The following is a 12,621-nucleotide window of genomic DNA, read 5'->3' as shown; positions in this document are numbered from 1 at the left end:
ATCACTCAGGCTACGTGGTGGAAAATAGACCAAAGATGAGAAGGAACAGAAGCAGAGGGGCCAGTTAAAAGCCTGTGAAAGTAATGAGAGACACCTGGGGCCCCTAGAAAGAAACCACTGAGCTGCAATGGCATTGGAAGCTGGATGGATCATGTTCGCTTAGATGCTTAGCGGAGGCCACTGGTGTTTGTGTTTAGGGCAGTGCAAACACTCTAGGCCATTCTCAGGACAGTAGAAGGGTGAGGTCAGGGTCACCTAGAGGTTGATGGTAAGGAACCTGAGAACATTGGGGAACTGTTGGAACTCAGCCTCAAGTGGGGTTGGGTGGCAGTGATAGAAAAGGAAGGTACCCTTCCATGGTCTGCCTAGAGAATAGGAGTCGGGTTGGTTTAGAGTATTTGGGGCTCTCTCCCCAGAGAATTTTGAGCAGCACAGTGCCCTATGAATAAGAGGCCCAAGCATTTAGGTCTGCCTGGATGGTCACAGTTTCTACCTGTCGTCCAGGCATAATTAGTACCAATGCATCTTTCACTCCCCATAGCGTTCCAGTATCAACCATCAACTATATGGTCACCCTTCCTAATAGGCTTATTACTGAGAGCACATATCCCGAGATTATTTTTTTCAGGCGTTTTTTTCCAGGGGTGTCAAGCACAGGGCGGTAGTAGTACTGCCTGTGTCCACAAAGAAAAGGTGGTGATCTCTGATACATTGCGAACACACATTATTCTTTGTCGTCACACAAACACACAACATTTCAATGCAAAGAGTTTACTTCCTTCTTTTATTGGATCAACACTTATCAAGGGCTCCTACGTGTCAGGCATGGTAGGAAATAGCAAGAACACAGAGATGCGTGAGGCACAGCCTCTCCTGGAGCACCCAGTCTTCATACTCAGGAGGCACTAAAGCATGCAGCAGCACATTCAGTCCTCACGCTGCTCTCACACGGGCGGGTGTTATTGGCCTCGGTTTGCAGGTAAGGACCAGTGGCTCAGGAAGGTGAAAGGATTTGCACAAGATCACCTGAGGACTTAAGTCCAGGTCCTCTGAGAATAATTCTTATCTCCAAGGGCTGCACCCAGCCAGCTCTGATGAATACCTGTCTAAAGCGGTAGAGGCATGTGTCCCTCACCCACTTCCGGGTCATAGCTACAGTAAGGGGCTTGGAGCAACCAAGAAAGACTCAAAGGTTTGGGGGGAGGCAGGCGAGGAAGAAGGATCCTTTCAGTTCTTTTTTCTCCCTGTGGGAGAGACTTCCTCCTTGAAGGCATGTTCATTTTTTAAAATTAATTAATTTATTTGACAGAGAGAGAGAGAGAGAGAGAGCAAGCTGGAGGAGGGGCAGAGAAAAGAAAAGAGGGAGAGACTCCTTGCTGAGTGTGGAGCCTGATGCGGGGCTGGATCCCATGACCCTGAGATCATGACCTGGACCGAAATCAAGAGTAGGATGTTCAATTGACTGAGCCACCCAGGTGCCCCAAGGACTAGGAATACGGCACAGAGATTTTGGCTGTCATGTATAACCCAGGATTGGGAGGGAAAAAAAATAAATCTGTGCTCAGGTCCCCATCTCAGCCTTGATTCACTGTGTGATCTTGGCCAAATCACTAAGCATCTCTGGGCCTCAGTGCTTCCATCTGTGATGCTATCTGGGTTATTGTCCTCTATTCCAGGACGGCCAAAGGGATGGACATGAGAAGAGAGGAAAAAGTCAAGATCCTTGGCAAGTCCATAAGGCTCCTGTGGGGGGAAGATGAACAGCTCAGTGAAAATGTCCTGACTCTGAGTGATGGTGAGAGGTGGTGCAGAGGTGGACCAGGCTAGTCCCTTCTAAAGTAGGTGACCCCCAGCTCTTCCAACACCCACACACGCTTTTTTCCTTTGACACTTGGGAGAGCACCCTGGGTCCTCCCTTGAATTGATAACTGATGGCTTCCTTTTCCACTGTTCTTTCCCAGCCCCCACCCCTGCACCACATCCTGGGAGGCCCTCTGAGCTAGCTCTGGCTATTTATGGCACCTCCTGGGGGCCTGGTTCCTGGCTGGTCCCTGGTTCTCCTTTCTAAGTCCTACCAGTTTCCTCTGCCTGGCCCCAAGTACAGCAGCTAATCTGGGTATCAGGTGCCAGGAGCTTGGCTCCACTACCCGCAGCTGCCACTATACTCTTGAGGGCAGGCATCTCCTAACCTCCCCTGTTAACACCGGGGTAAGTTTCTATCCATTTGCCCCTCCTGCAGAGGAGGAGACTCAGAAATGGGGCATCTAGTTCAAAGTCACAGTAGGAGTCTGTAGGGTGCTGGAATTTGAACCCAGGTCCTTCGGCCTCCAAGGCTTTTCCAAATATGTAATGCTGCCCGGGATTCAGTAATAGTGAGCACTGACACTAACACAGCCCTTCCTGGGGGGCCTGACCCTGGGTCTAAGCCGGTTGTGTCCATTAAATGAACCCATTTACTCTTCACGAGGATGTTGGCATAGGTACTACTATTATTCTCATTTTGTTGGGGAGGAGTTTGAGATCAGGGAGCTTAAGTGACTTGACCAAGGTCACACAGCCGGTGAGAGCAGAGCTATGTGCTGTCAGAGTCATGCTGTTGCCCCTTCACCGTGCAGTCCCTACTGCTACTGGGACCACCCCCGCCCCCCACTCCCAAGGCCAGGCTCCGAGGAAGGAGGAGCAAGAGGGGAATAGGGGAAAAAGGAGTTCTTCAGGGGCCTTGGCTCTGGAAGCAATCAGTATATGAGGGGTGCACGCACACAGGTATGTGTGTGTGTGTGTGTGTGTGTGTGTGTGTGTAGAGGGTATAGGTGTAGAGACAGAGCAGCTAGTGAGCAGGGGTGGAAAGCAAAAAAGGGAATTCCCCTAATCTGTCCGGACAGGACCCAATCTCATTCTCTCCCAGGTGGCAGTGGCTGGAAGGAGCTGGATTGGGCCCAAGATAAGCCGCAGCCCACCTCTCCCTGTCCCGTTTCCCAGGGTCACTGCAAAAAAACATTTGAATGTTCTGGAGGTGGCTGAGGAGTAGGGGACAGGGTCAGGCACAGCTCTTCCCTGGGTCTCAGCCTGCTGCTGAGCTGCCCTCCCCGGGGAAGGGAGGAGAGGCCAGGAGGGGGCTAGTGGAAAATAGAAGCCTCACCAGGGGAAGGTTTAAATTCTCACTTTGTGAAAGAAGACACCTCGGGAGCGTGTTGATAGAGTGGGTGCTTTATGTGCAGGGACAGCTGGGACCCCAACAGTGCGTTGCCCCAGAGACCCAGCCCGGGCATGCCGGCCCTCGGTCACTACTGAGACGAGGTACACAAACAACGGGCCATAGGCACCAGACACCCCCCTGGCGGGCAGAAGCCTGCACTCTCCGGCAACCGCGCTGTTGACATAAACACGGAGTGTCCAGGAGTGTCCAGAGCTTTGGCCGGGCGGGGGGAGGGAACCAAGGATCTCCCGGAAGGTCTGAGGCCGAGACCCCAGAAGGCACCGGACTCACAGGGCGGGCCAGGGTTTTCAATACCTCCTTTGCAGGACTCAACGCGCGGCTTGCCAGGCAGAACAGGCTGCCCCAGGGAAATGGTGCCAATGGGGACTTCGGTCCTGGTCACCCCGGTCCTCCATTCCAGCAGCCACTCCCGGCACCGCCCGGCTCCCGCGGCTGGCGCTTTTGAGTCTTTGAGGAAAGTGATCCGATAAGCATCAGGTGCATGAAGGTGACTAAGAGTGTTCCTCTTTGAAGGGGTGTTTGCAGGGCCAAAGAACTACTAGGAGAGAGCGATACGCTGAATCAACTTTTGAGAGGAAAGTTTCAGGGCTTAGCATGCTCAGTGCGTGGAGCAGGTGCGGTTGGAGGGGACGGGGGTTTCTGTGGAGCTCCTGTGGGCAGATCATTTCTGGGCGGGCTGGGGAATCTTGGAGATGGAGACCGCAGAGGGACGAATGAGGCTGAGTAGGTACCACAGAGGCTCCTGGTGTGACAAAGAGGGCCTCTCCCAGCTTGCTATGCTAGCAGCATGGGTCTTAGTGGTGGGGGTCCTTGAAAGCTAGGGGGTGAGAAGGCACCTCACGGGACTCTACCTGAGTGTAAAAGAGGGAGGTCTGGCTCTGAGAGAGTCCCCAACCAAAGCCAGGCTTTGTCTGGGTAGGTAACTAGCGTGCCACTCAAGAGCATCAGCAATAAGAACTTAAAACAAAAGGGCCTTGTGCTGGTTTTCCAGAACTACAAGAGAGAGGAGGACTCTGAAACTCAGCGTGGGGTGCTGGGGCATTCCAGGAGGTAGGATGGATGTGGCCATCACAAAAGAAGACTTTGGAGCCCTGGCCCCAGCCTGACAACATTCAGGGAGCCTTATGCTTCTACAAGGGCATCACCTCTACCTGCCCAGAGAGGAAGAAGGAGCGGCCAGGGATGCCTAGAGAAAAAACACTGCCTGCACTCTGCCCCTGCCAGCCCAGTGGACCAAACTTTGTCCACTGGACGTACACCTATCGGTCTACCCACTTCCCGTTGCTCCTGTGTGTCTTCACTCTGCACACTTGGCAAAGGGAGGAAGAATGCAGGGTTCAGGGGAGGGAAGGATGGATTAATATATAGTGGAAAGAGACATACTACCTCCTGGGGGTGCTATATCACCTGGTGTATCGCCCCACCTCTGCAGACAATGTGAAGGGGGAGCTCATCTCCCCATCTCCACTACCCTCCACCCTGTGAATCATATTCACATGCCATGTGCCTACTTAGAGGCAATTGGAAAACCACCACTCAAGGACAGAGAAGCTCATGTGATTGGGATGGTGGGATCCCAAGACACATCTAGCAAAGACAGGAGGCAGCTCTGACTCTATTCAGGCACAACTCTGGGTAACTCTGGGGATCCAGGAGGGGCCCAGGGCAGTGTGTGCTTCGGGTGGGGCTCAGAACTGGGAGGTGGGATAGGGTAAGTAAGGACAAGGGGTCAGGCAGATTGAGAGACTGAGGGATTAAAGGTTCCCACCCAGGAATCCAAGGAGTGGTGCAGAAGGGAATTTTTTAAAAAAGATTTTATTTATTCTTTCATTTGAGAGAGAGAAAAAAACGTGTGATGTGGGAAGGGGCAGAGGGAGAAGGACAAGCAGACTCCACACTGAGTGTGGAGCCTGACTCGGGGCTCAATCTCATGACCCTGACTGAGATCATGACCTGAGTCTAAATCAAGAGTCAGATGCTTAACTGACTGAGCTCCCCCAGGCACCCCTGTAGAAGGGAATTTTAAGGGCGACTTTGAGAAGTCCTGTCCTTTCTGGCTGTTTTTGTTCAAAGACAGGAAGCCCCTTAGTTTGACTCATCCCTATCAGGCAGTTTTGTTAGTTTTGTCGAGCTTTCTTCTAGAGCCAAGTGTCTAAAACTGGAGGTATCTGGATGCTTGGGTTTGTGGATCAGCTTGCACTGGGGAGGGCAAAGTCATGCAATGGGCTTGGGCTGACTCTCCTCTTTTTGGAGCGTCAATTGAACTTGTAGAACTAGCTGGCAACACAAAATTAGTAGCAAATATTTATACTGCCTATTTGAGATGATGATAATGTCAAATAACTCTGGGGTGCTCACTTGTCTAAAGTCAACTGGTGACTTTAAATGAAGTTAGAAATTCAACTAAAAGCAGCTTTAGAAAATTTGATTGAGATGAAGACAATATCCACCTGAACGTGCAACATCAAAAGCCAGTCATTTTGTGAGTGTGACACTGATCAGGCTAGCCCATAGACCTGAGAAGGAGGTCACTCACTCTCCTGGCTCTTAGGAAGTTAGGGAAATACCGCTGGGGGTTGCGCAGCAAGATGAGTTTCCATCTTCAGTGTGAATCAGAACCACGTGTGCTTAGTGAACAGGTGGCCTCTGGGTTTCTCTCCTAGAACAGCTAACAGGTATCAAGTACTACCTCTGTGCCAGACATCTTATTACTCATTACCCCATCTCTTCTTCCAGACAATTCCAGGAGGGCCCCATTGCACAGGTGAGGAAAATGAAGCACAGACAGTGAAGTAGACTGGGCCAGAACTGCAAACCACTGCACCATATGGCCTTCGTTCCCCAAGATGGTCTGATTCTGTGGGTCTGGCACAGGTCTGGAGTCCAGGCCTTCAAGCATCTGCCTTCAACAGCTGCCCTAGGGGGCCACTGGGCCACACTTTGAGAACCATGCTGGTAGCTATTTCATCCAGGCTGCACATTAGAACCACCTGAGACGTGTCAAAAACTATTCAGATCCTTCTCTTCCCCAAACGTAGGCTTTGTCAATGGGTGCAGAGTTGTCTGCAGGTGTTGGTAGGGTGCTGGTCAACATTTCTTTTAATGGGACAAAGTATTCATTTATCCAAACAATAAATGCATATGAACACCAGCTCTGTGCCCTGGGCTGCACTGGGACTGGGGACACAAAGGTGGGGGTACCTGAGCTGCCTTGCAGGGCAGAGCATGTCCTTTCTGGAGGCAGGGAGGATGCAGATTCCTTCTTGCTTGTTCTTCGGTGAGGTCCAGAAAGAGCCAGTCTCCTTGAATGATGATGTCCGTCTGGCTTCTCCCTGTGTGGTCCTGAGCCCACACAGGTCATAGCTGGTTCTCCCCCAGAACTCAGCACACAGAAACAGGTTGTCAAGGTGAAAGGAGCCCTGAGAAACCATCCATACCTTGAGCTCTCCAATTGTAGTGACAGCTGACACCAGTGCTGGGAGCTTGTTAAGTCTAAAGATGCCTGGAGCCTACCTCAAAAGTTCTGATTCTTAGGTCATGGGTGGGGTCTACAGAGCAGGCCTTTTTAATAAGCTCCCCAGTGGCTCTGCTATGCACTCAGCAGTGGTTCTCAGGTGGGCTGCAGGACGCCCTGGGGAGTTTTAAAAACACCGATGCTCAGCTCCATCCCTAGAGACTGGCATATATATATTTAAGATTTTATTTATTTATTTATTTGAGAGGGAGAGAGAGAAAGAGAAGGAGTGAGAGAGAGAGCCCATGAGCAGGGGAAGGGGCAGAGGGAGCAGCAGACTCTCCAGCAGCAGCAGGGAGCCTGATGTGGGGCTGGATCGCAGGACCCTGAGAACATGACCTGAGCTAAAGGCAGATGCTTAGCCAACTGAGCCACCCAGGCACGCCTAGAGAATGGTCAATGTTTTTAAAAGCTCCTATGCAAGGTGTCTGGGCCTTCTAGCTGACCTTATTTGGTATTTGGGGTTGCAGCCCCAGGGGCAATCACTGTTACCCTTGCTACCACTGGGGCCTGGAAACAAGAGGAGAAGAAAACAATAGGAGGGAAGAGTCCAAAATAAGGCAGCCAATGAGAAGATGTGGGAAGAGAGAAGTCTGGATAAGAATCTCCTACTGAAAGCTCCTGCTCACTTGTCAGCACTGAGACATTCATCTCTTTTTCTCCATATTTTCTCTTATTATAATAGTCATTAATTGACTTAAAAAATTAACAGTAAAAAAGTATGAAACAAAAACTATCTATAATCCTCCTTATCAGAGATAATCACATAAGGTCTTGATATGACATATATAATATATAATATATTGTATATAACAGTGTAATATTATAACTATAATATATAATATTACTGTATATTAATTAAAATCCAATGAAATAACATTAAAATATTCTATAATAAAATGTAGTATATAAACCTGACATGTATATTTCATATCTTTTTATTTTATCTACTTTTCTGTTTTGCTTTTTTTTTTTTTTTTTGAAGATTTTATTTATTTATTCATGAGAGAGAGAGAGAGAGTCAGAGACACAAGCAGAGGAGCCTGATGCGGGACTCGATCCCAGAACCCTGGGATCATGATCTGAGCTGAAGGCAGCTGCTCAACCACTGAACCCCCCAAGTGCCCCTCTGTTTTGCTTTTATAGAACTCTAAAAGACTTTGTGTTCCAGGTAACTGAAAATCTAAGTCCTGAATATCTCAGCTTTATTGGGAAGGTGTGGAGGGTGCATGATTGGAGCAGAGACCTTGTGCCCGCCAATCCCTTGACGCACAGGTTGGTGTTTTCAGGGACATGCACTCCCACATGCATGGACAGGTCTACACTACTCTGCAGCCATAGACATCATGTACACAGATATGCACTTCACATCATACCTTTAAAGTTAGTAAAGGGTTTTATTAATTTATATTAAGTATAAAATAAGTTTCCCCTTCCCTTTCCTGTTTCTGAAATCGAATGGAAATTGGCACCAGGGGACCTAGGACAGTGACCACATTGGGCCGAGTCATCTTCAGGGATTCATCAATCCCTGGTCCCCCCTCCCCCTTCCCCTCTCCCCCCAGTAGTCCCACGCCCCCACTGGCGTTCTCTTCTACCCCTACCCTAGCCATCCTCCCTCCTCTCCTGTCCCTGGGGCCTCAGTCCCTCTTCTCCCCCATGGGCAGAGGCTGGTGGTGGTTCGGACAGAGGCTGTCCCTCCACAGGTGGTAGGCGATAGAAGCGGTCACGGTGAGCCAGGCCAGGTAAGGCAACAGGAGCACGGCAGCCAGCTTGTTGATGGGATGCCAGATCAGGGCTGTGCTTACCACCAGCCCGTAGAGCAGCAGCATGTGCAGCAGGGCCTGGGTGGGGGGAGGGGGGCAGACGAGCAGGATGGTCAGGCAGGCTGCCCTGAGAACTGTGCCCTCGGCCTCTCTGCAGCGCTCTGGCCCTGGTGAGCCAAGTCCCTGAGAGCTGGGCACCCGACCGGAGCTCGCAGAAGTCTGCCCACCCATTACCTGCCTATACTCGAGTGGCCTCCTGCGCTATCTGCTCTGGGGGCCCGGGGGTCTCACCTCCTCCTACACTACTCCCGCTGCTGAACACTGCAAGCCTTACCAGACCATGGGCGTGGGCTGCAAAGAAGAAGATCAGGACAGCCCAGCTGACGGCGAGCTGCACAGCATAGAGGCCGAGAGGCAGGGCCAGGGGCCGCCCAAAGCCCCCTCCCAGGTCCTTCCATACCAGGTAGGAGGCATAGCTGTGGAGAGATGGTGGCAGGGCACTAAGAGGGAGGGTGTTTGACGGCAAATGAAGGAAGTCCTCTGGCATAAGGATGCTTGGTTACCAAAAGGAAGCCCTGTGGGCCAAAATGGGAACAAGAGTGTCTAGGCCTCACTTGAGGGCCGGCAGGGAGGAGCTGGGCATGGTGAGGTGAAGGAAACAACAGAGAATCATGGAGAGGGAGAGGAACAAGGGAGAGGATTCCTCTACCCTTCTGGCTGGAATCCTAGGCAGGCATAGACGGGACCCCTCCAGAGAAGGCGAGATGGCGTGCCATCCCTGCGGAGGCCAGAATGCAGCAGTAGTTCAGGTATGGGGGCCCCACCCTAGCAGACACCAGGGCCGTGGTATGAGAAGTGGGTGCTCACCCCATGACAAAGTAGATGGTTATCCACCCTGCCAACAAGACTTTGTGAGGTGGGCACCAGGGCGGCTTCTTTGGACTGTCATACCAACGGATCATCCGATGACGAGTGAGCAGCGAGACCAGGATGGGCCCCAGGTGGGGAAGGGCCACAAAGATGGCGCCTTGAGGCTGCATTCCCCTCACAGAGGCAAAATCTAGGAAGGCAAACAACACGCTAGTGGTGGGCCTCCCTCTTAGTCCTCTTCCTGTGTCTGCTTGACTGTCTCTACCTCCTACATGATACTATTTGCTGGCCTGAGCCCCTCTTGAGAGGTCTAGTAATAGACACCATTCTCCTCACCTTGGGTCAGCTCCCATCCTGCTCTTAGGAGCCCATACTGCCTTGTCCTTTCTCTGGCTTCCACGGACTTCTTTTCTCCATACCGCCCAGTTGGCCCTCAGAAGATACTGTCTAGTATTGATAACTTCTGAGTGAAAGGCTCCCTTCCCCCGGCATGTATCTGACTCCTCGAGTTCAGGTCCAGGTATGACCAATCTTTTCTGCCTCCCGTAGCCAGTTGGTCGACCAAGTCGGCTTGGTCAGTAACATAGCAGGCCCTTGATGGGGACGCTGCCTTATACTGTACTCAGCCAAGCTGATATAACCCCCCTAGAAGGACCGTGTGCAGAAAGACAGGAGCCAGAGATCCCTGGGGGTCTTCTCCACTCAAGAATGGGGCAGCCCATCTGCCCCCAGGCTTATCTCGATACACCAGACTGGCAGACCCAAGAGGCCCACCCTGCCTGAGCTGCTGCCTGAATTCGAACTTAGCTGATTGACATGGGGTTCCTTTCTGTGAAGCCTTAGGTCTTGCCTGCCCCTCAGGGGCTGAGGAGGTCCCTCCTCCATATCTCTACTTCTGAAGGGACAGAACCACAAACATAAGTGCCCAGCTTTCTGGCGGTCTGACTTCTCAAGGAAGCAACTGCCTGGTCTTTGATTAGAAAGCTGCCACACTCGTGTTGCTTTGGATGTTGCTGGCATGTGAGACAAGCACAGACCCTCCTCCAGCCAAGGCCCCTACCCCGTATCATCCCTATTTGTGCATGATATTTCAGCCTCCTCTCCATGACTGCCAGGAATGCAAGGAAGACAGAGGCGGTAATTCTCAGTGTCCCGGAATGATTGCCTGGTCCAGCCTTCCCTGTCAAGGGCCCCTGTCCACATCCTGGAGGTTCTGGGGACAGGGCTGACTAGCCTGCCTGCCCGTGCATCTCTATATTTCTCTGGTCCTCACTGTCCATTTGTTCATCTTCTGCCTTCTTGTCTCTCTCTCTTTCTGTTTTTATGTCCAGTTTTGGAGGCTCCTCCCACCCCTGTCCTCTTTTCTCCTCTTTTCTACCCTTCTGGTACCTTCTTTTCCCCAGGCCTGCATTCTCCTTACCTCAGGCAGCACACCTCCCATGCAGAGTGCCCGATGATATCCGTTATGTGTGAGGCAGAGGAGGGTGGGGGACGAGAGAAGGGTGGGGTGAGGCTCCTATCTGGCCTGCCTTTGTCCAATGACAAGGGTGGTGGCTGGCACTAGCCAGGGAGTGCAGGTGCCCGTCTGCATGGCTCTGAAGGGTTCCTTTTGGGAGAGGTCTCCCTGGTTTGCTAGACCTGGCTTCTGGATGGGGGCCCCTTGATGGAACAGTTGAGGCTCTGGCCCTCTGAGACCCGGATCTCCTGGGCCAGCTCAGCTCCAGGCTACATGCCTATAGAAGCCTGTGGTGGTCACATCCAATGAACCGGTTTTGTGTCCCTGGGGTTGTGGAGACCCTCAGATTTCCCCAGGACCTTCCTGTAGCTGGGATTATTCCCAAGTGAGGCAAGCACCAGCAGCTTTGGAAATGAGTTCGTGATACATGGATGCAGCCTCTGGTTATAGCCTGGTTGGCATAGCCCTTCCAGGCTTAGAACTTGAGCTTGACAGATGTTCACAAACCCCTATAACTTCATGACTCAGAGGAGAAAGCAGCCTCTTGTGTGACTCAGACTCCTATTAGTCTTGTCCAGCAAAGACTAACACCCGCCCTTTTTGTCTCTATTCAAGTTCTGAGCACCTCTCTCTTGCCCATCCTTTCCTCATCAGGTGCCCTTCCCAGCTGGGCTGCTCTCCACCGTTCCTTTGTCCCATCTCCCCACTCTGGGGACCCAGGCACCCCTGGGAAGTGTTTATCTCCTCCTCTGGCTTCTACCCAGGGGAAGGCAGCCGAGGGGAGGGGGTTGCAGCCAGGGACAAGAGGCTGGACAATCATTAACTGAGATGAAAGCGGTGGCAGTTACTTATTTTCTGTGAGATGATAACTGGGGGGCTGGGGCGTTCACCGAGGTCCTCCACCGTGGGAGGCCAGCCCGCGGAAACAACAGTCACCACTCACTGGGCATCCATTTTGTGGCGAGCATTTTCCAGTCGTTAGCTCAGATAATGACAATGCTTTTCCCTCCTGTGGTAGATCGTACTGTCTGCATGTGTCAGACAAGGGAAAGGAGGCTCAGAGGGGTCGAGTAACTCACCTGAGAATACACAGCCCCTAGGTGAGTCACCTGGGTTCAATGTCAGGAGCCTCTTTTCTTGGAGCCGGTCCATGCATTCATTCAACAAGTCTTTATTGAATACTTGCTATGGTCCAGGCTGTACCAGGAGCTAAGAGTACAACAGCAAACAACTGGGGGGAAAATCCATCTTTGCAGGGATCTTTCATTGCAGTGGCACTATCTTTCTGAGGCAGAATTTCTATGAAAGGACTCAGGCTGGCAAATAGCCCAAAGTCTGCTCTCTCCAAAGCACAGGGTTCCTGCCAACTCTGAGTGTGGGCAGGGAGCAGATAGGGGAACACCCTGATGGTGCCAGCACCCTGTGACTTGTTAACCCTCTCAGTGCCTCCTCTCATCTCTGTGTGGGGGCAGAGAAAAGGGGTGCAGCTAGACATTGTCTAAGCTCCTGGATCAGCGGCATTGGTGTCAGCTGGGAGCTTCTTAGAGACTCAGAATCTCACGCCCAAGCTCAGACCCATGGGGTCAGAGCCCACCTTTTCACCTGACCCCTTCTATGGTTCCTGTGCACGCTGCAGTTTGAGAAGCTCCTGTTAGGGCTCCCTCCTTACCACCGTTTGCTCTTTCTCTAGCCTCTGGCTGGGGCAGCCACCCACCAGCAGAGGGCACTCACTGCAGGGGAGAGGTTCACGTGTACCCAGGTTTTCTCTGTCCCCTCCCTTCCAGACCCAGACTGGTGA

At 51.9% G+C, this 12,621-nt stretch overlaps 1 protein-coding gene across 1 annotated transcript; it reads right to left on the bottom strand.

The window, feature by feature from the left end:
• Positions 1-8,355: 8,355 nt before the first annotated feature.
• On the bottom strand, positions 8,356-9,537 carry TSPO2 (translocator protein 2). The gene is made up of 3 exons (XM_025991166.2): positions 9,365-9,537; positions 8,832-8,973; positions 8,356-8,575 (listed from the first exon to the last, which is right to left on the bottom strand). Exons 1-3 carry the CDS (start codon positions 9,535-9,537, stop codon positions 8,372-8,374), a joined length of 519 nt encoding a protein of 172 aa, XP_025846951.1. The 3' UTR covers positions 8,356-8,371.
• Between the last annotated feature and the right edge of the window lie 3,084 nt (positions 9,538-12,621).

This window comes from Vulpes vulpes, chromosome 1 (assembly GCF_048418805.1).
Source record: "Vulpes vulpes isolate BD-2025 chromosome 1, VulVul3, whole genome shotgun sequence".
Taxonomy (NCBI): Eukaryota; Metazoa; Chordata; class Mammalia; order Carnivora; family Canidae; genus Vulpes; species Vulpes vulpes.
The sequence above is the reverse complement of the archived record's forward strand: the minus strand, read 5'-3'. Positions and strand labels throughout refer to the sequence as shown.